Source organism: Corvus hawaiiensis, chromosome 14 (assembly GCF_020740725.1).
Source record: "Corvus hawaiiensis isolate bCorHaw1 chromosome 14, bCorHaw1.pri.cur, whole genome shotgun sequence".
In the NCBI taxonomy this organism is placed as follows: domain Eukaryota; kingdom Metazoa; phylum Chordata; class Aves; order Passeriformes; family Corvidae; genus Corvus; species Corvus hawaiiensis.
Window position 1 is genome coordinate 21,801,011 of NC_063226.1, and position 23,813 is coordinate 21,824,823.

At 52.7% G+C, this 23,813-nt stretch overlaps 1 protein-coding gene across 13 annotated transcripts in view; it reads right to left on the reverse strand.

The window, feature by feature from the left end:
* ARHGEF9 (Cdc42 guanine nucleotide exchange factor 9) overlaps nucleotides 1–23,813 on the reverse strand; it is a 201,460-nt gene that overhangs the window by 99,219 nt on the left and 78,428 nt on the right. Inside the window, exons 1-2 of one of the 13 annotated variants that reach the window (XM_048318856.1) lie at nucleotides 9,385–10,131; nucleotides 5,501–5,562 (exon numbers count right to left, since the gene is read on the reverse strand). The exons of 8 other annotated variants lie outside the window; for them this stretch is intronic. In XM_048318856.1, coding sequence (XP_048174813.1) covers nucleotides 5,501–5,530 — 30 coding nt within the window. In that variant the 5' untranslated portion in view covers nucleotides 5,531–5,562; nucleotides 9,385–10,131. Of the gene's footprint in view, nucleotides 1–5,500; nucleotides 5,563–5,665; nucleotides 5,737–9,373; nucleotides 10,132–23,813 lie in introns of those variants that run through there. 4 more of the 13 variants (XM_048318855.1, XM_048318861.1, XM_048318859.1 and 1 more) reach the window with 4 other exon arrangements.

The following is a 23,813-nucleotide window of genomic DNA, read 5'->3' on the forward strand; positions in this document are numbered from 1 at the left end:
CCTTTGATATTGGAAAACCACAACAGAGCTTTCTCTTTGCTTGAAAGGCACCCAGGGGCTCAGCCACAGCGGAAGCGTTTGCACTGCCCAGAGAGATCAAAGTGCCTCAAAACCTTTCGCTTTTATCGGGCAAATTAAAAACAAACAAACCCTTTCCCTCCTTTCCTTTCACTCTGCTAATGCCCATTCCCCTCCTAGGCTTTCCAGGCATCCTGCAGGAACACAGGGATTCGATGAGCAGCCTGGAACTAAGCCTGGCATTAAAGATGGAGGAACAGAGATCCAGCACCGTGGAGAGCTGAGAGCACCCACCTGCCGTGCAGGGCTCTGTGCCCACCGCTCCCATCCCTGCCTGTGCCAACGCTCACAAGGCACATGGATGTGCCCAGGATGGAGGATTCAAACCCCCGACATCCCTGCTGTCTGACTTCCCTGGATTTTTGTTTGTGCTCCTCTGTGTCCCTAATTCCTGCTGCTCCCCCCTCCCTGCCCGGCCAGCACGGAGCAAACTGCGCCTCCAACTCTCATCCCTGATGCTCCAGCACACGATGCCCCGAGTGCCAGCGGGACCAGACAAGCGCTCATCCAGCTGCAGGAGCCTCAAAATGGTGATGAACCCCGTCTGAATCCTGTGTGGGCAGGGCAGGCACGGCGAGGGAGAGGGGGAGAGCCGAGGAGCAGCAGCCCGGGGCTAAAAGTGGATGTTGACTTCACTCTCCCATTTGGGAGTAGGTGGAGGAGGTGGGTGGCCGTGAGCAGAGGGGAGGCGGAGGGGGCAGCAGCTATTTCCAGCTGCACTCATGTGCCATTTCTCTCGGTGCTGAGATTTGAGAGAAAACAGCAGGAGGTGGGGAGTGGGGGGAACCAAAAAGGAAAATCACAGACTCTGTGCAGGGGAACATGTTAAGGAACAAGAGAAAAGTCGTTACCATCAGCACAGCCCTGAGATTCTACCAGTACCGGGGGGTTTAAAAATATAACTAAACCCACGGCTGCTGGGACTGCTTCCCTGCACTGGACACGAGAGGATATGATGGAAATGAGGCCACTTGACCGAAGGGGCTCAGGCCAATGTGTGGCCCCAAAATGATGGTAAAAGCTGCTGCTCGCAGAAAGCCTCCCTCCTAATAAACTGTGAGGCTTTCTCGGCTCCCGGAGATTATGTAATATGTTCTTGCCTGCTGCTGCTGCTGCTGCTGCTGACTCATATTTTCCAAAATGTATCTGGGAAGGAAAACATATGCACATGTGTTTTAATGCATAGGTTTCCCTGCCCATGTACAGAGCAATCCATAGGAGGTGCAGGCAGCGCTGCACACGCGTGTACACATGTGTGCACTGACGTGTGCGGGGAGGAGAGACAGGGACAGCCTGGCAGCTGCTTGAAAAACAGAGATTAAACCAGCTCTGCTTTCTGGGGCAAAGCACAGCAACTCTGTCACACGGTGCAGGAGGGGACCAGGGAACCGGGAAGCCACGGAGGGAGATGGCAAAAGGAGAAGCACCGAGCGCGCGCTGCCGACAACCTCCAGCCAAACGCGGGCTCTGGGGACCAGACACAGACTCGTCCTGAGCTTCAAATCCAGCTGGGAAAACGGGGTTTGTGACAGCTGGGGCCACTGTGACAATGTGCAAATGGCAGTGGGCTGAGAGGGACATCGGGGGTGGCCTCAGCACGTGGCTCAGCAGCACCCACCCCCGCAGAGGGGTGCTGGGGGCAGCAGGGCCAGTGCTCCCTGAATTCCATAAATCTACAGTCTCGCTCCTGTTAATGCCCGGGAACACACTTCCCAGGCTCTGGGTGTGCACTGAAGAAGACAGGCTTCTGCTGGCTGAAGATTTCTGATTCTAAGGCAGCCTGTTAGTCTTAAGTAAATTTGTTCCCAGCCTGCAGGTTTGGAAGGTTCAGCTCCTCTGCTCTGTGCACGGGTGCACTTTTAATTCCTTAGGAAAGACTTTTTGACACTTCTGCAAAACCCTCTGTATCCAGGAGATAGGATCGATCTGCTGCTGGGCATTGGAAGACAGATCCATATCCTCTGGACCAGAGGAGACTGAAAATCTATCCAGATGTCAACTCCTGATCACCAAATCAAGGCAGTTGCTCTGCACCCATGACAGCCCGGTTTCCTTGCACTGTCTGCTCCTCGTGCCTGTGTGCTCGGGCAAAAGCAGGGGACAATTCCCCACACAGGGACAGGCGACAGTGTCCCTGCCCCTCCTCACCTCACACACCCCTCTGGAGAGGGAACAGGCCCTCTCCTTCTTCCCTGCATCATCCCAATCCAAGGGCACTGCCTTATGCATCCAGCACCAGAGTTGAGACAATTCTATTTTAACACCTAAAACTTCATCAGAGCCAACTGCTCTTTCTTGTTTCACAGCAACTTTAAAATGTTTCATCTGCATTCAAAACTGGTTCTATAATTGTTACTTTTTAACTTAATTCTCCTAGAACTTCACAAAAGAGCGAACATCTAGCGTGCCTAAAAGGCTTTGGAATAAACCTTAAAAACAAACATTAAAGATTGATCACGCTTTCTCAAGATTATACTAAAACTGACTGAAGCTCAACTAGATAAGGAAAGAGAGTTGCATTAAATTAATCAGCACCTTATCAAGCCAGGAAGAAAGAATTGTAGATAACAAGCCTTCCCTAAATTTGGTATCAGAACAGAAACTTCAGTGCACGACATACTGAGAGAACCTTGTCAGATTTGCTGAACACAATACAGGGGAGTGGAGCAGCAGAAATAGCAGGGGAATGTGGTCCATAGAAATGCTTGGAAAAAAAACCCTGTTTTCTGATAATGCCAGCAAGAGCCTGATGCTTTTGTCAAATGGAACAATTTTACTTGACAAAACTTTTCCCTAGATATGCCCAGCAAATTAACCCACTGCTTATTGGGGTAAAAGACAGATCCTTAGGGGTTTCCTCTCCACTCCTGTTTGTGTAGCTGAGGCCAGACTGCATTTGCTCAATTACAAGAGAACAATTCCGTACACAATTCCATCCTTCCTGCTTTCCAAGCCCTCGGAGTTGGGCCGATTCCTCTCCCGGCATCTCTCAGCGTGAGCTGCAGCTGCTCTCGCAGCTCTGAGCTCCCGTGCAGGGGCTCAAAACCCCCAAAACTGGCACCAGCAGTAGCTTAACCCTTTGGAAACTTTGGGACCAACATCATGAGTACTGAGAGGGAACAAACCCAGCCAGCAACATGCAGGGATTTTGCCGGATGCCTGGCGAGGCTGTGGGCTCTCTGCGGCACAGGGCACAGCCCGGATGCTCCGGGGCATCCCTGAAAACCAGACAGCTGTCCTCAGCATTCCAGGAGGGACAGGAGGGGAGCAGGGCTGGCAACAGAGGCCTTGGGAGGCAGTAGGACAGCCAGGCACGCTGCTTTCCCAAGCAGGAGCAGCGGGAAGGACATTCCAGCCTCAGTCCCCCGGCAGAGCACAGAGCCCCGGGCACGCCGGGCACTGACAGCCCCGCTCCAGAAGGACACTGAAGCACACACGGCTCATCCCATCACAGTGACCAGCCTTGAAATCCACCTGGGGCTTTATCCAGGGAAATAAAAGGGAAAACAAAGAGCCGGGCTGCTTTAACCGGGGCAATGCTCCTTGCTGAGACTGCTCTGCCTCCCTGGCAGCCAGGGCAGGGCTGCCGGCTGTCCCCAGCACCCGCAGGGGTCAGTGCCTGCCCTGCCCATCCCAGACAGGTCCTGGAGGAGGGAAGGGGGCTGAGGACCAGCTCATCTCTGGAGACTGAGCCCAGCCCGGTGAGCAGGGCAGGCTCAGCGCAGCCCCGGCTCTGCTGAGGCGCAGAAGCAGCTGAAAATAGCCCCACGCCGGCTGCCAGCAGCCCATACGCTGTGTTATATATGCCTCAGCTGATGCAAAGGAAAGGGCAGGCGCTGAACCACACGGCCCCTCACACGGGCACGGCCACACGCGGCTGCTCCCGGCTCCCAAATCCCCCAAATCCATCCTCCCCCACGAGGGAGCAGCTCAGCCCACGACACCCCGCACCAGCCTGGCCCTCTGACACCTCCCCACGGCAAGGTCTGCATGAAAACGAACCAGCCAGACGCCAAACACGGTACCGAACATCCTCCCCCACCGACGGGCCCTGCATCCTGCTCCGGCTCCCAGCCCCACTAACCCCCATCCCAAAATGTGCCGTTCTCCAAGGACCACGTGCCTCAGTTTCCCCGGCTCTGTGATAGCACGAGGGGTAGCTCCCCAAAGCAGCACACTCTTGTGAAATGATATCCTTAGGGATAAACTAGAGTCAGCTGAAATGCAGACCTAATTCCTTACGTCCTTGCACACGCTCACTCCCATCAAGCCCCAAAATTCTCTTTAACTCCGGTGGCAAAGCTTCCAGGCTGCCCAACACAGTCCCCACCAGCAGAGCTCCGGGAGCTTCCTGCCCTGAGCTCAGATGCCCTTGTGAACACCCCATCAAGGTGGTGTTTCCAACAATGCCAGAGTAACTCCCAGTAAAACCAGGAATCAGGAGCGGAGGCCACGTGGCCCTTTGCTGGTTAGAGCCAACCCAGCCGTCTGTGGGTGCTTGCAGATTAAGACTCATTTCCACTCAGGAAAGAAATTCAACCACAACTAATAAAATAAAGACAGTAAATCATGGTTCCTCCAGCAGCTCTTCCTCCAGGAGCATCTATTTCTAGTGGGAAGCATCAATCACTACAGCTCTTGCTGTCTGCAACAGCTCCAACAGGCAAAAGCCAGGTAGGCAGAGCTGGGCCAATGTGGGCACACACACGTCCCCCACCCGCACTGCCACTGGCCCCCAGCCAGCCAGGACAGCACCACAGAGAGGGGACAAACAGGACAACACCAGGCATGGCTACACCTCAGCACTGCGTGATATTCCTCTGTCCCAGATGGAAAAGAAGAGGCACAAGGCAACAGAGGAACAAAGGAACGCGCCCAAGACCGTACAGGAATCCGTGGCAAAGCCAGGAGCCGGCAGAATGACCCTCTGCGAGGAACCCCTGCACAAGCACCCTCTTCAACCAGGACAGTTCTTACACAATTATTAACATTTGGGAGTTTTCCTCAAGCTTCCCAACTTCTCCTCATTGGAGACTCCGCAGCTCTGAGACAAATCCCTGCGTTCTACCAAAATAGCTCTCCCAGCGTTTCACTGGGAGAGACACACTGAGCACAGTGATCACACCCAGATGAGAAAATCCACGTTGGAAATGTCAAATCCAGGAGGCTCCCCGGGAGAGAGGCATCATTCCAACACGGAGCACACGGACACAGCACGGCAGCACACACGGACACACATGCAGGCAGGCAGGGCACACAGAGCACCGGCTCCCAGCACGACCAGCACTCACTGAATACACAAACCAAGCACCACAACAAAATGAAATGACAACACAGACGGGGGTTCTAGTCACAAACTGAAACTAAAGCAACCAACAACAACAACAAAAAAAAGCCAAACCAAAAAACTAAAAAAACTTACATGGATTTTTGGCAATTTTCCTTCAGACATTATACACAGCAGCTGGGCTGTGTACTGAATACCTGATCCAAAAAGAAATATAACCACATTATGCAAACAGATGGGGGCAGGAGTCAGGTGAACATGCAGCTCTTAACAACAGTCATCTACGGGCTGAGAAAGCACCTCTGCATCCCCGCAGAAGGGCTCGCATCGGGGCACATCTTCACTCACTACACAACAAAAGCGAGGGCTGTGCTGCTGCCATCCCGGGGGAAAAGCCAAATGGCAGGACGGGGCAGAGCCACCGCGTCACAGACCTCGGAGCTGTCCCATCCCCTTTAACTTGTCATGTGAGGTTTTAAACAGAGGTGGGAAATAGCCAGGGTGGGAGAGGAAGCCTTTAGAAACCCGAAAGGAAAGCACTTTATCTGTCTTAAAGAGCATTAAAATCGCCGTGCAGGCAGGACAAGCCGGGATCGTCCCAACGTTCAGCTTTCTGGGAAGCACTCCGAGAGGGGGGCATCACCCTTTCCTCACGCCGAGGAGGGTGCCTGAATCTTTAAGACGGCGGATTGCTGCTCGGGAGGAATGGACTTTTTATGGACTGTGGGAAACAGGGTTGCTATGATACAGGCAGAGGCATTTTCATGAATCCTGTGGCAAATAACATTGAATCCTGCTTAAGCAGACAACAGCAAGGCAGGTCTCCCATCACCCAGCCTCAGCAAACACACAGCAGCAGGCACTGAAAGAGATTTTATGCATCACAAGTACGCTTTTTGCAGACAAATTCGTAATTTTTTTTCTTTGGGGCCGTATTTTCCAGCGGGTCAGCACTCCGATTCCTTTAAAGGAACGATCCCTCTGCCTCATCCCTGGGTTTGAGCATCCCCACAAACGTGAAGAAACCCAAGGGAGTCACAGGGCTGAAGCACCCCCAGGGACTCAAACGTGACCCGGGATGGTCCCACGGAGCTCCGGGACAAGGAAAGCTCCAATCCCAGGGATATTTCACAGCGTGCAAATGACACCCGGAGTGTTGCAGGCACAGTCACTTATGGGAATGGGGATCTAGTGGGGCCTGGGAGCGCTGTCACCCCAGAAAGCTCCCGGTGCTCACGGGCTGAGCCGCTGCACCAGCTCGGCAGGATGGAGGGATGCGCCGGGCTCGGGGCTCCCGCAGCCCAGGGACCGCCAAACCGCAGCTGCCAAACTACAAAACTGGGGCTGGGGCTGGGGCTGAAGAGGTGGTCACTGAGGCCTGAGGTGGGAAACAGAAAGCGAACTAAACAAGCAGCAAGCCCAGCCCTCGCTCATTCTTTCGGCTCTCGTTTCCTCCTCTCTTTCCCCCCCAAATTCCAACAGGAAGCCCGAGATAACAAGAACGGTGCTGCTGCAATAACAAAGTTTGCTGCTGCCAACTTTCCTATTGCTCCGTGTTAACTTTCCTTCTTTAACTCCACCAGCCTTCAGGAGGATAAAAGGCAAAAAGTTGTCATAAAACCACATGAATCCTCCCGAGAAATTCACGTTCCGTGATGGGAAAACCTCGGCTCGCGGCGCTCCCTCCCAGCAGCTGAGCGTGCACAACCCCTCGTCCTCCCCATGCACCCCCAGCACACCCCACCCCAGGGATGGAACCAGAGGGGCACCGCAGGAATATCCACCACCGAACACACACAATTCCCAAATATCTCCCCGGGAGTACAAGCTCTGGATCAAGGAATGCACCCAGGAAACCGTGTCAGGTACTGGGCATTCCTGGTAGAAATCGTATTGAAAGGTAAACCTTAGTGCCAGAGAGCCCTGAGAAAATAAACATTCAGGCACAGCCACATCCCGTTTTAACTCGCTGGTCAGTTCTGGGGTTGGGTTTTTGCTCATTTTTCCACCCTTTCTCCTCCAAATCCCTTTGCTGCTCAAGGCTGCTCCCCTGAAAGGATGATTTTGGCTGCTGTTTGATCGATTCCCTCTCCATGGTGATCTCAGCTCATTTATTACATTGCCAGGAGATTCTGCAACCTATAAAACTATTGACACAGGATGGCTAATAGGCAAATAGAGCAAATCTGAGCTGTTTAACACCCAAACCATCCTCAGCAGCAATTTTATTTACTGGGATTTTTTTAGAGAACAAGATTGACTCAGTCTCCTGTGAAGTGAAGCAGGTACCTCTTGCAGATAGCTACAAGTGACGAGGGGAAACGGAGCCAGCAGGCACCGGAGCATCTTCCTGGGCTTGCATCCCTGGCTCCTGGCTTTTCTCCCCATTAAAACGGGCTACTGCCCCAAAACACTTTTGGGGACGATTGTTCCCACCCTGGCACTCAGGGAAAATTTCTTTTTTCTTTTCTTTACAGCTAAAAGCACTTTGAAAGCACCAAATTTGCCGGATTTAACTCCGTTTCCAACCATGCCACCGTCGAAAAGCCATCGGCTTCTGAGCCCAGCTTGGCATTTAACCCCCAGCACACAGATCCTCACTGGGAAATAACTCCATGTCTCCATCTGGAACCTCCAGCTTTGTCTTTAGACATCAGTTATGTGGCTGGTTTTTTTAAGAGGACATCAAATAAATAATAGACAGCTGGAATTAGCATGAATTAGTTAAATTATCACAGCACTAAAAATTCTGGTGACCCATCAACAAAGACAAAAAACGTTTTCAAACTGATATCTTTGTTTGTTTTAAGCAATTCTGATTTTTCTGGAGGGGAAAAGAATATATAAAAAAAAAAAAAAAATCCGTAAGACCTCTATCAGAAGCACAGAACAGAGACATATTTTCCAGAGGAAAAGACATTGCTCTTCCCAGACATTCCCTTCGTATTCTCTCCAAACTCCTCGTGCTGCCACTGGAGCCCCCAGCCAGCCCTGCTTCCCAGCTGTAAACATTGCAATTTTGGGCTAGAAACACCTCTAACTACTGGACACCTTTCCAGCAAGCCCATAATACACAACTTAGCACTTCATTTTCCAGAAAATCAATGTAAATAAAGTCACGCCAAGCAACCCATCTCAAAAGCTCGTTATCCTTGAGGTGGGAAAAGATTTTTCTTAGATACATTCCCCAAAATTTGATATACACACACACACACGAGAGAAAGAAAAGAAAGCCAAAATCAGATTTCTAGAAAATCAAAGCAAAACCCAACCCCCCCGTATCTGTTGCTTTAGCAAAGAAAAACAAAGCTTGCATTGCCCTTTTTCCCTTTGATCTTTCCTCCCCAATTTGCAGAGACAGAAACCACGCACAACCAGAATAAAAACCCAGCAGGTTATGTTTCGGTCCCTCTCACATCTCTAAAAGGAGCTGGGTTACATCACTGTGGACATAGAATTTGGAAGGTTTGGGGCTGAATATTAAGAAATCAAATCAGATCATCAAGGCAACACAGATAAAAACAGTAAGTAGAATTTCTCTTTTTCTTTTTCTTTTTTTTTTTTTTTTGTGGCTGAATGTTATTTTAGCCAAGATTTAATCCTTTAATAGGATTTCTTAAACACACACACACCCCCACCCCTTAAAAATGTCCATAGCTCAATTCCATTGCACACACCAGCATCTCTCACCTGGCACCTGCATGGTTACTCTCACAGACATTGCACATTAACTGCTTGCTAGAAATTCCACACAAAATCACTTATTATTAACTTGAGCCTCTATTTCAAAGGAAAGCAAAACAACACAGCCAGTGCTCACCACAGACAGATCATTTTCACTCTGCTGCTGCCTAAAGAAGCACAGCTCTATCTCGCCAGCACAGCACCACGGAGGACCGGATCACTGTTATTATTTATCACATTTAAAACCCCGGCAAAAGCAGCTACACTTACAGGCATACTTAAAAGACAAGACATGACAAAAGATTTAGGGAGAGATAATAATACCAACGTCATACATATCACAGCGAGGCCATGTTGAAGCTCAACGCGTTTCCCCCCTCAGTAAGAAATCTCTCTCTCTCTTTCTCTCTCTCTCTCGCCTTTCTCTCTCTCTCTCTCTCCCGCTCGTGCTCTCTTGTTGAATTGCTAGTGGTAGTAGTAGCCCCCAACAGCTCAGGAGAAAAAATCCATTTAACGAGTGCCCAGGAAGAACATGAGTATGACATTCACAAGCAATAGCACCACAATCACTGCAAAAACGACCACCGTTTGAACATCCAAGGTCATGGTGCAATGCAGAACACTGTAGTGTTCGAGGTGTGGGGCTGGCAGATTTGGAGAAGTCAACCTCTGCTCTGTAAGACTGTCCATACATCCACCATGCTAGAATAGAGGAGAAAACTGTTCCTGGTTTTGGGCTGGTTCGTAATGCTTTGTGCTCTGCCTTTAGTTTCTCCCCTATCTGCTGTCTCTAGCTCATTCTGAGCCCGCTAAGTGAAGCATCATCACAACCAGTGAGCACTCGGGATGCAAAATCCTTCCTTTAGGAAAAGAGCGAGCGCTGTCTGCAAGCTTCTCTCTCTGTCTCGTCCCCCCTCTCTTTCCTGGTCTCTCTCTCGCTGGCTGGCTCGCTTTTTAATTCGTCAAGCCAGTGCAGATACGGAGCCCGTGTGAGTGTGACAGCTCTGCAAGCTGCTGCGGCTGCATCCCTCGGAGCGAGGCGGACCCTGGCGCATACTAATCAGCTCCAGTGACCAGGCAGCGACGGCATCCTGGCTGTCACTCAAACGCAGAAGGAAGCGCTGGCTCCATAAATACGCGAGGCTTCCGCCCGCCGTGACAGCGAGCGCACGCAGCCGCGGCTCTGCCCGCGCTCCCGAGGCGGCTCCGCTGCTCCGAGCCCGGCGGCTCCGAGGCGGCTCCCGAGGCGGCTCCCAGCGCTCCCAGCAGCGCAGATCCCGCTCCGCACCGCCCCGGGATGCGGCTGCCCTGGAAAACAGGAGTCCCGGGAGCCGGTGCTGCTGGGAGCCCGCTCGGAGCAGGGAGGGGAGCAGGAGCGAAGCAGCCAAAATAACAAAAAGGCAAGTCGTGGTAACCTGGAAATTCGCTGTGAGCCTGAAATGTGGGAATTGGGGAGGGGGGGGTCACGTTTTAGCTCTGTACAAACATCCTGCCATCACAAATCCTATAACCTCTCTCTCCCCTCAGCGCTGCACTGGCTGTCTCCATCTAAGAGTTAAACTGAATTCTGAGTCTACAGACAGACATCTATAAAAGGGGGGGCAGGACAGATGGAGTGCCTTTATTCCTTCTGCAGCAGCCAGAAATGCTCATTCCTACATTAAAACCACACACACGCTCGGGGTTTATGGCCCAGGTGCCAGGCACTATCCCAAACCTCAATCTCAGATCCCAGAACCAGCAGTTACCTCAGAGAGGCATCACGACACACACAAACCACATACACTCAGCTGGAAAAAGCAAATGGTTTTCCAGACAAAGGCAAATATAGAAATGCTGCCAATGCATATGCATAATGCACTAAAATGTGCATCCGGGGGCTGAGCACGGCACCTTCCAGGAAACCTGCGCCTCCGAACGCTCCCACACAGACACGAGGCCAGCAGGCACCAAACAAGCACCTCGGCTGTTCTCCTGCAGCAAACAGTGAGAGCTGGGGAGGACTTTCATGTCTAAACCTGGCCAGCTTCATGTTTTAACCTCACCAGCAAGGGGCAGCCTGTCCTGCCAGCAGCGTCCTTCCAGGGCACCAGCATTTGGGCAAGGGGCAGGGGGTTACACAAACACTAACCCAGCTGTTTAATGCAAGGCTTATTTTAATTTTTTTCTTTTGCCAGAGGGCTCCCTCAAAAACAGGAGGGTGCTGTATCCACCCCAAACACCATCAAAGGAGAGACCGTGTCAGGCCTGGATGTCCACGGGGTCTCCCTTGGTGGCCTCCACTCGGACCCACTGGTTTGTGCCAGACCAACACTCAGCCAGCGCCATCCTGCTCATTTCTGACCAGCTCTGGAGCACGTGTGGGCTGGGATGTGTTTGTACACGCAGAGGGTGGGTTGTGTCAAGCAGCTTTAGAAACAAGAACAGTTTGGGCTGCTCAGATGGTTTATTTTGGGTGATAAGTGCCAGCCAGAGGCTCTCTCCAGCATCTGAGGCCCCTGCTCTGTCCAGGCAGGGAGCTTCTCATTCAGGAGGACAGTGAAAAGCCCTTTTTTCCCTGTGTATTCACAAGAAGCTGCTGTAAAGCTGCCCCAGGCTGCCCCGTTAGCACAGATGCCAGGCTGTATCCAGGTGACGGATCTGCCTCATCCCCAGCTTCCAAACCTGCATTTTCTATCAAGGATCCATTTTTAGGATAGCCAGTCTATCTGATGTAATTTTAGACTAATCAGAATAGCAAACATAGAATGATTCAGGTTGGAAGGGACCTTGGAGATCGTTTAGTTCCAACACATAATAGATGTGGAATATTTATTATTATTGCTACCGTCCTTTCCCAAAACAGCACAGGCAATTTTCCAAAACATAAACCTGAACTTACAAAAACAGCCAGGAAATTCCAGTTTCAGTCTCAGAAGCAACGACGACTTCCCCAAAACACACAACCAGCTTGAATTTAGAGGGACTTTATGGCCAGTTTATCTTTTCCTCTAAACTGCAGTGAGCACAGAGGGAGCCTGGGTGTGGAGCCCAGAGGAGGTGTTAGAGGAAGCCCAGTGGAGATGTTCTGCTGGTCCACACACCCCCAGGGCCTGGGGACCCTCAGCAGGCACGGCCCATCCCTGGCTCCGTCTCCTCTCCATGCCCAGACTGGGAAATGCCAGCGGGGTTTCAAGGCAGCCTCCCCTGAGCCCTGCACAGAGACAGGGGAGCAAAAGCAGGGCAGGGCGAGCAGCAGAGGGCTGGGAAACCTCCAGAACAAAGGTGCACACATCACACATGCTCACTGGCCACTTCCGGAGCCGAGCGGGAGGGTTTCATTGCCAGCACCGAGCCTGGCAGGGCTGGGGCTGGCATTCTGCAAGAGCCGAGCCACTCAGAGCGCAGGGGAGGGCACGGATCGTAACCACAGCCACAGAGCCGGCCCCTCCTGGGCTGCCGGCTGCGGGCGGGGGTCCCCAAAACCCCCACCACGGGGGTGTCAGGAGCCACGGGAGGATGTGGGGACCCCTCTGCTGTGCCCCATCCCCTGGGGAGCCCGGGGGATGCTCCATCCCGGGGGATGCTGCATCGCGGGAAGCTCAGCCGCAGCATCCCCTTCGCCAGGTCTCTCTCAGAGCAAACAGCCCCTAAAAGATCAGGCAGGAAAGCACCGGGTGCCTCACGTCGGTTTGGGGTCCAGAGGAGGCTGTGTGTGTAACAGCAGCACAAACAGATTCACTGCAGAGAAGCTTCTATTTAAATGATATCCACAGTATTCCCAACAGTACTTGCTGCTTTATGTAATTCCCCTTGCCTTCTGCGTGCACTAAATGTTAATTTTACTACGAAAATGGACGGTACCTTCTCTTAGAAGCCTTTCTGATAAAGCACACCTACACAGCTGGGGTTTATGTAAAACCACGGTGAAGTTTAACTTCACGGAATGCTTTCTGGGAAGTTTGGTCTAACGTTCTGTACAGAGCGAAACGAGGAAGGGGAAAAGAAGATTTGTACCCATTACATAAAACACCACGTCCCGCACAGAACATGCCCTGACACGAGAGGAGCTCTGGGGAGCGCGGGTTGTGATGCAGGATCAGCGAGGGCTTGTGCTGGCTGAGAAGGGAGATTGAAATTTCAGCACCTCTGCGGAGGGACAGCAAGCAGGGAAGGAGCCAGGGCTCCCATCACATCCATCCAGCTCTGTATCTCCATCGATCTCATGGACACGTGTGGGATGGGGAATTCTGGACACCCAAATAACCAACAGAGGGGCCCTACACTGACATTAATTACAATACAGCAATTTTGGAGCAAGCCTAGGAAACGGATGGTGCCAAATCCTCCCGTGCGGAACACGCCGGGCTCAGCCTTGTGACCACGTCTCCCTCCAATGGATGTCTCCAGTAATTAGCACATCCCTCTCCTTGCAGCTCAACAAACGCAGCTCAGGATTTGGAACTGGAATGCCTACAGGTCCCGGATTCCCCTCGCAAGGACAGGCCCACGGCCCCACACGAGGTGCCAGGGCACTCCAGGGGCGCGTGGCCGTACATGGAGCCAGCTCCAGTTCCCTGTGCTGCTGTAGATCCCTGTGCAGAGTAACAACCTCCACCCTTGGACAGGCAAAGGGATCCCTGTTTTCCCAACACATCAGCTCCACCTTCTATTAACTGGGAAAATGAGCCACTAAACTCTTAACCTCAGTGCAGACGCAGAGAATTCCAGCCATGCCGCTGTAGGAAGCGGTGTGGCAGAGCTCTGGGATGTGACAGGACCCCAAATCTGCTAAGCTTTGGCCAAAGGAGATAAGGCTCTGGGTGAATTTGGGAACATTTCACACAAGTAAGTGTGGTTCGTGATTCTGAGCAGGAATACAGTTGGTCTGGATAGATGAAATCCATGGCCAAGGGGAAAACACTGCCGGTGACTGTCAGTCCCAAACTGCTTCGGCTCCTTTGTTTCCCTCTTGCAGTGCAAGCCCCACCCCAGACCTTTATGGCACTGTCAGGGAAGTTTAAACCTTCCAGTTGAATTAATACTGCCCCCAAAAAGGAACAGGCAGCCCTGGTACCCAGGGATGTGTGGGCACCTGCTCCTCCACTCCCAGTCTCCCGCGCTGGGCGCTCACGGCCGCTGCTGTGACGTGGGGGGTGACTTATGGACTCCATCAGAGATTATAAGAAAACCATTATATTTTTTTTTTTCCTAAATCTAGGCAGGAATTAAGCTCAGGGTTTCAGAGATTAAAGGCCAGTGAGATTATGATTTGCTGTTTCCAAAAAGGAGGATTTCCTTAAGCTGGGAGTTGCCTCTTTTTCCTTTCTCTTCACAGAATGTCTGACAGAGGCCTCTTCCCCATCCTGGGCCAGATGGGAGGCACCAGCCTACGAGCTGCAGAGCTGCTGTAAAGGGCAGATTTTTCCTCAAGAATCTCCAGAATCTTGTATGTTTACGGAATGGCTTCATGGGAAGCTTCAAAAATCCCCAAATACCTAAAATTCCTTATCCCAACTGCAAAATGGAGGAATACTCGTAGAGACTTGGGACTTGGGCCTGATTTTGGCTGTGAAAAATTAACTTTCCAGTCACCCACAGTTCCTTGCCTGTCCACTCCATCCCTCAAATGGAAAGCTTCCTCACTGTCCACATGAACTTGGGACTTTTTTCCAGTGATTTCCTCTTTCTAAAGGACTGCAGAAGTTGAGAGCCAGCAAAGCAGTGAATTGGGAGAGAAGGAGGATGTGGGAGAGAGCAGGGAAGGACCACATGAAGCAAGATGCCCTTGTGGCAAGGCTGGGAGTGCTGCAAATAGAAGAAATTAAGTTTCTAAGCCCACTTTGCAATGTTTAGAGCACACAGGGCACTGCTGGAGGTTGAGTTCAGCTGCACCCTCACGACCACCTGGGCAAGAGTGTCACACAAAGCTCAGAGGCCGTGGGAAAGGACCTGAGCATCCCCAGGTCACTGCTCCAAGTATTCCATGAAAAAAAACCCCGCAAGAATTTCATCAAAAGATGGGAAGCTGAGCCACAGCTGTGATGTCCCGATGGAATCGGTGTCTCAGCTCCTGTAACGCTGCACAGACCATGCTGAAATGGCACAGAGAGCCTATCTGGGGGCATCGAGCCCATTGTGCTCCCCTGGACTGCAGTGAGAACAACAAACCTTCTATTTTTAAGTTAACATGAACTTAAAGCATTAAGACAGACTAAAATCTCCTGCCCCTGGCAATCGTGTTGCGAGAGCTTTCTGCTCTCCTCGCATCTGCTCCACACTCCAGCCTGCACTCGAGAAGCATCTTCAGATTCCCAGTGTTGAAAAAGAAAATAAACCCCCGCTCAAACCCACAGAAATCAGATGTGGTAACACCAATTACCCTGGTCACAGAGAAAGACTTCAGGGGCCAAGAAAGTTCTGTTTAAAAGGACCCATCCAATTCAGATGCTCATTTCGACCTTATGTAAGCTCTTCCCGTCTGAAAAAAAACCCCAACCCCTGGCCAAAAGGAACACAGAGAACCTTTACTCCTTAATTTTATTTCTCAGCTTCTGGGCTCACTGTTGAGCCTGGAAAAAAGTAAAGAAAGCAAAGCCCAAACTGCAGAAAAATCCAAGCCAAGTCCCTTCCCTGGGGGAAGACAAGTGCTCCCTGCAGGCACTCTGACATTAAACTGCAGAATCTTCACATCAGCACAGGTCTGGACAAAGTGGTGAGTGGAAAAAAGATTATCACCTGCTAGAAAGTAAAACAAGACCCTTCTGAATTCAGGGTCAGTGTCCCCAGTGGAGTCCCTGAGAAATTCAGCTGCCCGGGCACGGGGAAACTCTTCGGCGTGAAAATCAAAGCGTGCATTTCAGCTCTGCCACAACAAGGAGGGTCCTCTGAAATCCAACGCCTGACAATTCCTACGCAGTAAAAAAGCAAACCTAACAGAGTCTTTCCCTCTGCCCGAGCCCATGGAGGTCCAGCAATGAGCAGCACAAGGTGCTGGGAAGAATGGGAACAGCACGATCCACGATGCACCCACCAACCAGCAACGTCAGAAACCGCACAGGGAAAAGCAGAGGGGAAGTTTGGGCTCGGCTTTGTGCCTTTAGTGCCTGGCCCTGCACAAGGGGCGGCTTCAGGAGCACGAGGATGATTCCCTGAAAATGTTATCGCCAGATGGGCAAGGCAGAGCCAGGCCCTGTCCCAGCACTCCAGGGAAACACAAAGGCTCGTGGATTTGAAATCCTGATGCTGTGCAGTCCTTGGGACTTGTTATCCGATTCTTTCCTGCTGCTCTGCCAGCCTGAGCTTACTCTGAGGGCAGTCTGGAATTACCCACACCAGGCAGGCTGAGCCAGGCGCGGTCCCCTGCCTTGGTGGCACAGCTGTGGCAGAGGGGAGCAGGAGCCCCAGCCCTGCTTCCTGCAAGGGAATGAGGACGGAAAATAATCGCCCAGAGCTCCCTGCAGCCTCCTCACCCCCCTCCTGCGACACTTGGCTCCGGCTTCCCTGGGCTTCTCCTTGTCAAGACACTGAGAAAAGGAAAAACCATCTCATTAAGAAGCTGACCCGTGGGTCTCGTGTTCTTCACACAAATTAACCCGGAGAATTGGATGTGTTTCATATAAATAATTTTCTCCCCCTCTTCCTGCCTCCCAAAAAAAGGAGAGGGAACAGCCGATTGAATCTGACACTCTTCTAATGAAGGAAACAGTGCAAGCCAACCTAATGAAGTAGGAATTCCAGATGGATAGCAGTAGGTGGATGAACAGAACATAGAGCACTCATTTTTATCAGCAGTATCAGCATGAAAAAAGAAGTTTATAGCCTTTTTCTACTTTTTTTTCCTCTTTCTCCAAGTGAGGCAGGTGAATGCCAGTAGGCTCCATTCCCTCTCCCAGCTCAGTGGGATTCCTTGCAGTGCCCTCCTGCAGCTCGTGACAATGTGTGACAGCTAAGGGGACTCCGGCTGTACCAAGGGGACCCCGGCTGTACCAAGGGGACCCCGGCTGTACCAAGGGGACTCTGGCTGTACCAAGGGGACCCCGGCTGTACCAAGGGGACTCTGGCTGTACCAAGGGGACTCCGGCTGTACCAAGGGGACTCTGGCTGTACCAAGGGGACCCCGGCTGTACCAAGGGGACTCTGGCTGTACCAAGGGGACCCCGGCTGTACCAATGGGACCCCGACTGTACCAATGGGACTCTGGCTGTACCAAGGGGACCCCGGCTGTGCCAAGGGGGACTCTGGCTGTACCAAGGGGACCCCAGCTGTACCAAGGGGACCCCGGCTGTACCAAGGGGGACTCTGGCTGTACCAAGGGGACCCCGACTGTACCAAGGGGACCCCGACTGTACCAATGGGACCCCGGCTGTACCAAGGGGACCCCGGCTGTACCAAGGGGACTCTGGCTGTACCAAAGGGACCCCGGCTGTACCAAGGGGACCCCGGCTGTACCAAGGGGACCCCGGCTGTACCAAGGGGGACTCTGGCTGTACCAAGGGGACCCCGGCTGTACCAAAGGGACTCCGGCTGTACCAAGGGGACCCCGGCTGTACCAAGGGGACTCCGGCTGTACCAAGGGGACTCTGGCTGTACCAAGGGGACCCCGGCTGTACCAAGGGGACTCTGGCTGTACCAAGGGGACCCCGACTGTACCAAGGGGACTCTGGCTGTACCAAGGGGACCCCGGCTGTACCAAGGGGACCCCGGCTGTACCAAGGGGACTCTGGCTGTACCAAGGGGACTCTGGCTGTACCAAAGGGACCCCGGCTGTACCAAGGGGGACTCTGGCTGTACCAAAGGGACCCCGGCTGTACCAAGGGGACCCCGGCTGTACCAAGGGGACCCCGGCTGTACCAAGGGGACTCTGGCTGTACCAAGGGGACTCTGGCTGTACCAAAGGGACCCCGGCTGTACCAAGGGGACTCTGGCTGTACCAAGGGGACCCCGGCTGTACCAATGGGACCCCGGCTGTACCAAGGGGACCCCGGCTGTACCAATGGGACCCCGGCTGTACCAAGGGGACTCTGGCTGTACCAAGGGGACTCTGGCTGTACCAAAGGGACCCCGGCTGTACCAAGGGGGACTCTGGCTGTACCAAAGGGACCCCGGCTGTACCAAAGGGACCCCGGCTGTACCAAAGGGACCCCGGCTGTACCAAGGGGACTCTGGCTGTACCAAGGGGACCCCGGCTGTACCAAGGGGGACCCCGGCTGTACCAAGGGGACCCCGACCGTACCAAGGGGGACTCTGGCTGCACCAAAGGGAACCCGGCTGTACCAAGGGGACTCTGGCTGTACCAAGGGGACCCCGGCTGTACCAAGGGGACTCCGGCTGTACCAAGGGGACTCCGGCTGTACCAAGGGGACCCCAACTGTACCAAGGGGACTCTGGCTGTACCAAGGGGACCCCGACTGTACCAAGGGGACTCTGGCTGTACCAAGGGGACCCCGGCTGTACCAAAGGGAACCCGGCTGTACCAAGGGGACCCCGGCTGTACCAAGGGGACCCCGGCTGTACCAATGGGACCCCGGCTGTACCAAGGGGACTCCGGCTGTACCAAGGGGACCCCGGCTGTACCAATGGGACCCCGGCTGTACCAAGGGGGAGTCTGGCTGTGTGGGATCACAGGGACAATCCCACCTGCCGTGGGACACGGCTGCACACAGGGGCGCAGAAAGGCACCTGGTGCTGTGCTGGCTGCTCCAAGCAGCACAGTTGGCAGTTCAGCATTGCTGATCAGCAGCACCAACGGGAAAATGCAATGGGATGGAGCTGAGGTTTGCTGTGCTTCCCAGAACACGGCACTGCAGGAGCTGTGAGTGCTAGAGGTGCTACCTGAAACAGCCACGCACAGAAGGTGTGGTGCATGCCCAGCATTATCCTGGGTCACATCCAAGGAACTCTGCAGTGTGGCAGAATGGGGAGGAAGGTGTTGGGATCCCCTCTGAACACGCTTCTGTACAAGAGCACAACTCCTTGGCTTCAGCAGGAGTCACCAGAGCTCCGGACAAGGAACTCCTTATTTCTCATCCAGCCTAAGCTGGAGATTTCACAGGCTGAACCTGGCTCCTGGATAAGGCACTCCTGCCTTTCCCACATATGGCACTCTGGCCAGTCCCTACCAAGGCTCGTCTTTCCTCTCCCTGCCCACATTACATAATAAGCATCTTTATTTATTTTTTTTTTCCCTAAGTCGTCTTTTCATAACAATAGAAACTATTGGAGACCGAGATAACTTGATGAATTTTTCCTATTATCTAAGAGCTTAGTCACTCAGGGAATTAGTCATGTTCAAAATAACAGCCAGGCTCAAAGAGATTCAGAGCAACCATTCCAGAGCAGAAGCAGCTAATGTCATAAATACATTAAGATGTCAGCTTGAAGCATTTCAGAGATTTTTCAAGAAGTGTTTAAAAAAAGAAAAACCCTTTGATGAGTTACAAGGAAATCAGGTTCTCGGCAGTTAAAAAAACGTTGTGGTCTGCAAAGCCTGTGGTGCTCAAACACTGAAACCCTGGGCAGGAGGGACAGATGGACGTGGTGACCACATGGGGTGTGTGGTTTCCCAGCAAGAACAGCCTGCTCAGAGCTCCACGAAATCCTGCTTCCCATGCCTATGGCACCCTCCCAGCACCGCTCTCCCAGGGTTTTCCAGACATCCCTGATATATCTCAGGAGACACAGGAGTTATCGGCGTGTCCCTTACCCAGCAGGTGGGAACTGGGGCCAGAGCCATGGAAATGGAGCCAGGCCTCCTCCCAGCTCCTCCTGGGACTGACACAAGGAGCAGGGATTTATCCCAACGTTTTTATTTACCACAACACCAACTCTTCCTTAACCCGGACATTTGGCATAGCAGCACTCGTAGGAGGCTGTAACTGAAAGATTAAAGCAGTCCCAAAGTGGGAGAGAAATGGAAAACTGAACAGCAGCTATGTAAGAAAAAACCCCACAAGGAAATGGATTTGGTGGGAGGGACTTCGGGCTTTGGGGGCTCCCTGGCACCGCAGCACACCCCGAATTCTCCGGGGCATGCAGAGCTCAGGCAAGCCAAGCATCAACCTCAAGTGACAGGAGACCCCGGGATGAACAGGAGCAAACTTCCAAACTTTGCACTCTCCCGTGGAAAAGCCCTCCCTGCTGAAGCCACAGGGCACGGAGACTGGGCAGCATCCTCTGCAGGACACCCACAGCTTCCCGGGAGCTTCCCTGGGAGGAGCTCCAGCAGCAGCCAGCGCTCCCTGCTCCCTTTGATCAGAGCAGGAAAACTGCTCTGGGGCTCTTCAGTCCCATTTTTCCCTAATGCCTGGATACCACAAGCTCCTCTTTCCATCCTGCCCTGGCTTCTCTCCACCAGCTGCATTTGCGTATCCCAGCTTTCAAAAATGAAAGTCAAACCCAAACTGCTTCTTTCCACTTCTCTTTTCCAGACTTCACATTGAGATTTTTTGGATTACGGAGTGCAAAGAGTACTTTGTATTTCCAATATCCTGTGATTTGCAGACTGACAAGTGGGGAAGAATCAGTGAGGAAAAACGTAAGCAAGTCCCTGGCTGCTGACCTGCCCCACTAGGGACATCTCCACCACTTGCAGCATTTGGCCCTTTGACTCACTGAATTTCCTTTTCACCATATTTTAAGTTGTGATGATTTACAAGAGCTTACTTTTTATCTGGGAGAGAAATGGAAAATATCAACAGCAGCTTGATTTTAAATACTAGAACAACAGGCAGTGTAAAAATATGACTATTTATGGCTGTAAAAGAAAGAAGACTGTAAAAGCAAAAAGACTGGGACTGTGTCATTGAAGGTGATGGCTGCACTCACCTGGACTCCCACAGGCACAACATTAAACCCAAAAGGAGACCCCATGGGAGGAAATACTGTGGAAGACTCACACTTGTGTTACTGGTAATACAAAGATTTGGGAAAAAACTCCGCCCTTGTCAGATAAAAAACTATTCCAGAAGAGGCTGTGTTTTGTCCTGAATTAATCCAACTCATCTGATTACCATGCTGGATCAATACCCTCTGAAGAATGCCAAACCAAATAATCATTGTACTCACACACTGCTCGGATGTGCAGACTGATTCTCATCACTACCAATGACAATCCCTTGGATTTCTCTAGGTTAGGAACAGATACTAGAGAGTTTAGCAACGTGGTGCCAATGAAGCATGGAAAACACCCCCGTGGGTTGCCAGCATAATTGGCAAAAGATTAATTGTTTAAAAAAATGGGAAGCAGCACATGCAAAGGAGGGAGAAAAGAAGCTCCGACAGCTTAACACTATGGAATAATAGCTTGGGTTTAGGGGCTGATTTGGAAATAAAGAGCCACCTGCCACGAGAACAAAAGGTACTATCACTTGTAAAGTATTAGTGACATGCTTCTTGAAGATGAGTAACTCTGAAAAGGAGCAGATCTCAGTCTCGAACCCAAGCTGAGAACAACAGAAAGCAGCATTTTGAATAAATCAGTGTTGTGCAGAACTTGGGAAAAATCAGGCTAAAATCCAGGTTTTGACCAATGTGCCTGAGCTGAACGAAGTCCAGGGATGCTGCCAGAATAAATGTGTATTGCTGGTCTTTAGCAGACACACAGAAAATAATGCTGGAGTAAAAAATACAGCTGAAAAACCATAATAGAGACTCAGCGCCCATGGAAATGGGTCCAGTGATGCTCTGGGTGAAAGACTGAGGTTCTGCACGGCACGGGAGGCTGTGTGAACAGAGCAGCCAACCTTCACTCAGGAGCAAACAGAGCTGTTTGGTAGTTCCATAGTATATTTTAGCCAGCAGACTGAGATAATAATATTCCCACCGAGCTGCTGAAATGCAGCTACTCCTGGTGTGGAATAACTCACTTGTTTAGCACAGCCCACCAAATGATCAACATCTGAAGTACTAAAATTTCAAATAACTTACCAGTGGGGACAGCAAGGAAAATCTGCATTGGAGGCAACATTGCTATCCACGCTGGCACTTGGCCAGGACATCTGGACCAACACATCTTGTCTTGCTAAAGGAGCAGAATTTGTAGGGACCAAGCATCGGCTTTAGGCACTCCCAGTATCCCTGTGCTCCAAGGGCAGGAGCCCCTGAATCCTCAGGCCACAGCCACCCATCCCCAGGGAACCAGGCTCCTCACCCACCAGGGACTGCAAACATCTCTGCTGGTTTTATCATACTTGGTTCAGTTTTACTTTGCTGGTGTGAAATCATTTTTTATTTTCAGCTATCCGGAGATACGTGGAGTATCCAAACACTGCTGAGGCTGTTGAGCTGCTGTATAAAATACAGAAACCACAGCTCTCTCTTTTATTTTTCCCTTGTTAGGAGGAGCAACATTTGGAAATTCCTGGGTAGAACCTGCTTTAAAATCAACCACTGGAGCTTTACTTTCCCCAAAAAATTACATTACAGGCTATTCACTACTACAGCAAGCACTATGATTTCTCTCGAAGAGAAAGCGAAGATTACACTAATGAGAACAGAGTAACACAGTCTCCCTTACTGCCGGCAGCAAGGAAGGAATCTGGGAAGAGGAGAGGGCAAGAAAGTGTCAGTCTTGTGCTGTGTCAATTAGAAAAGCACTTTGTCCTGCACCATCCCCAGCCCCTCCCCACCGGAGCTCAGCAGTCACCTGGGAGAAGAGGGGAAAGGAGGCAGGAGCCACCTCCGGCTTCCCAGCACCACTGGGAATCGGCGTTGCTTAGACACGGGCGGAGAGGGGCAAAGTGCGGGACAAGGGGAACAGAGGAAGAAATCCCATCCCTCCGGATGCTCCGAGGGTGGGAGGCGGCAGCAAAGCCCCCGAAGTGCTGCTGGGTGGCAGACAAGCCTTAAACAGGACCCTAAACAAACGTGCTGGGTGCTGCAGGCTGCTGCCTACATCCCACATCGCAGCACCGCCCGAGCCTTTCGGGAGCACAAACCCCCCCCCCCCCCCCCCCAGCCCCCGTTTGTGTGAGGATCTGAGAGGGGATGGAGGGCAGAGGGGCTGCACGGGGAGAACGGGCAGCGATCCCTCCCAAAGCCTCCCCGCTGGCAGCAGCATCTGCCGGTGCCCCCGGAGCCGGAACGCGGGGGCTGAGCCGGGTGACGCCAGCTCGGCCCGAGCGGCTCCGGGCCCGGGACCAGCCCGCAGGGATGCCCGAGCCTCCCGCAGGACGGAGAACGCCCAGGGAAGGGCAAATCCAAAAACACCTGCAAAGCCCAGCCCCGCACGGAGCCGGGGGGGGGGGGGAGAAATGCCATTGCAAAGGCGAGCTGTGCAAGGGGGGCGAGCTGGGGAGGAGGAGGAGGATCTCAGGAACAACCGCAGCGCTTCCCGGGGAAGTTTCTCAATGAGACGGAGGGGCCCTGCTGAGCGGGGGGAACTTCCCCGCTTCCCCCGGCACACGCAGCCCTCCGAGCCGGCTCGGCCAGGCAGCTGCACGGCGGCAGGATGTGGTTTGGGGGAGCTGTCAGTGTCGAGCCGGCTCTGCCGAAGCCTCCCCACGCCGGAGGAGTGTCTGCCAGGCTGCTGCAGGCGCGGGCAGGGACGCTCGGGCTCGGCAGCGCACTGGGCTCCCCCCGCACCGCAACTCATCATCCGGCAGAGGGGCAGATCCGACAGGTCCCGGCTGCCCCGGCCAGCACCCAGCCCTGTGCCGGCACTCCTCTCCGCCAGTGCTCTCGCACCGCACACCCCACACATGCGGGAACCGGGAGAACCCTCTGCTTCCCCCCACCCCGAACCCACCGGCTCGCCCTACGGAAACCCCCTCCCCAGCCCAGCCGA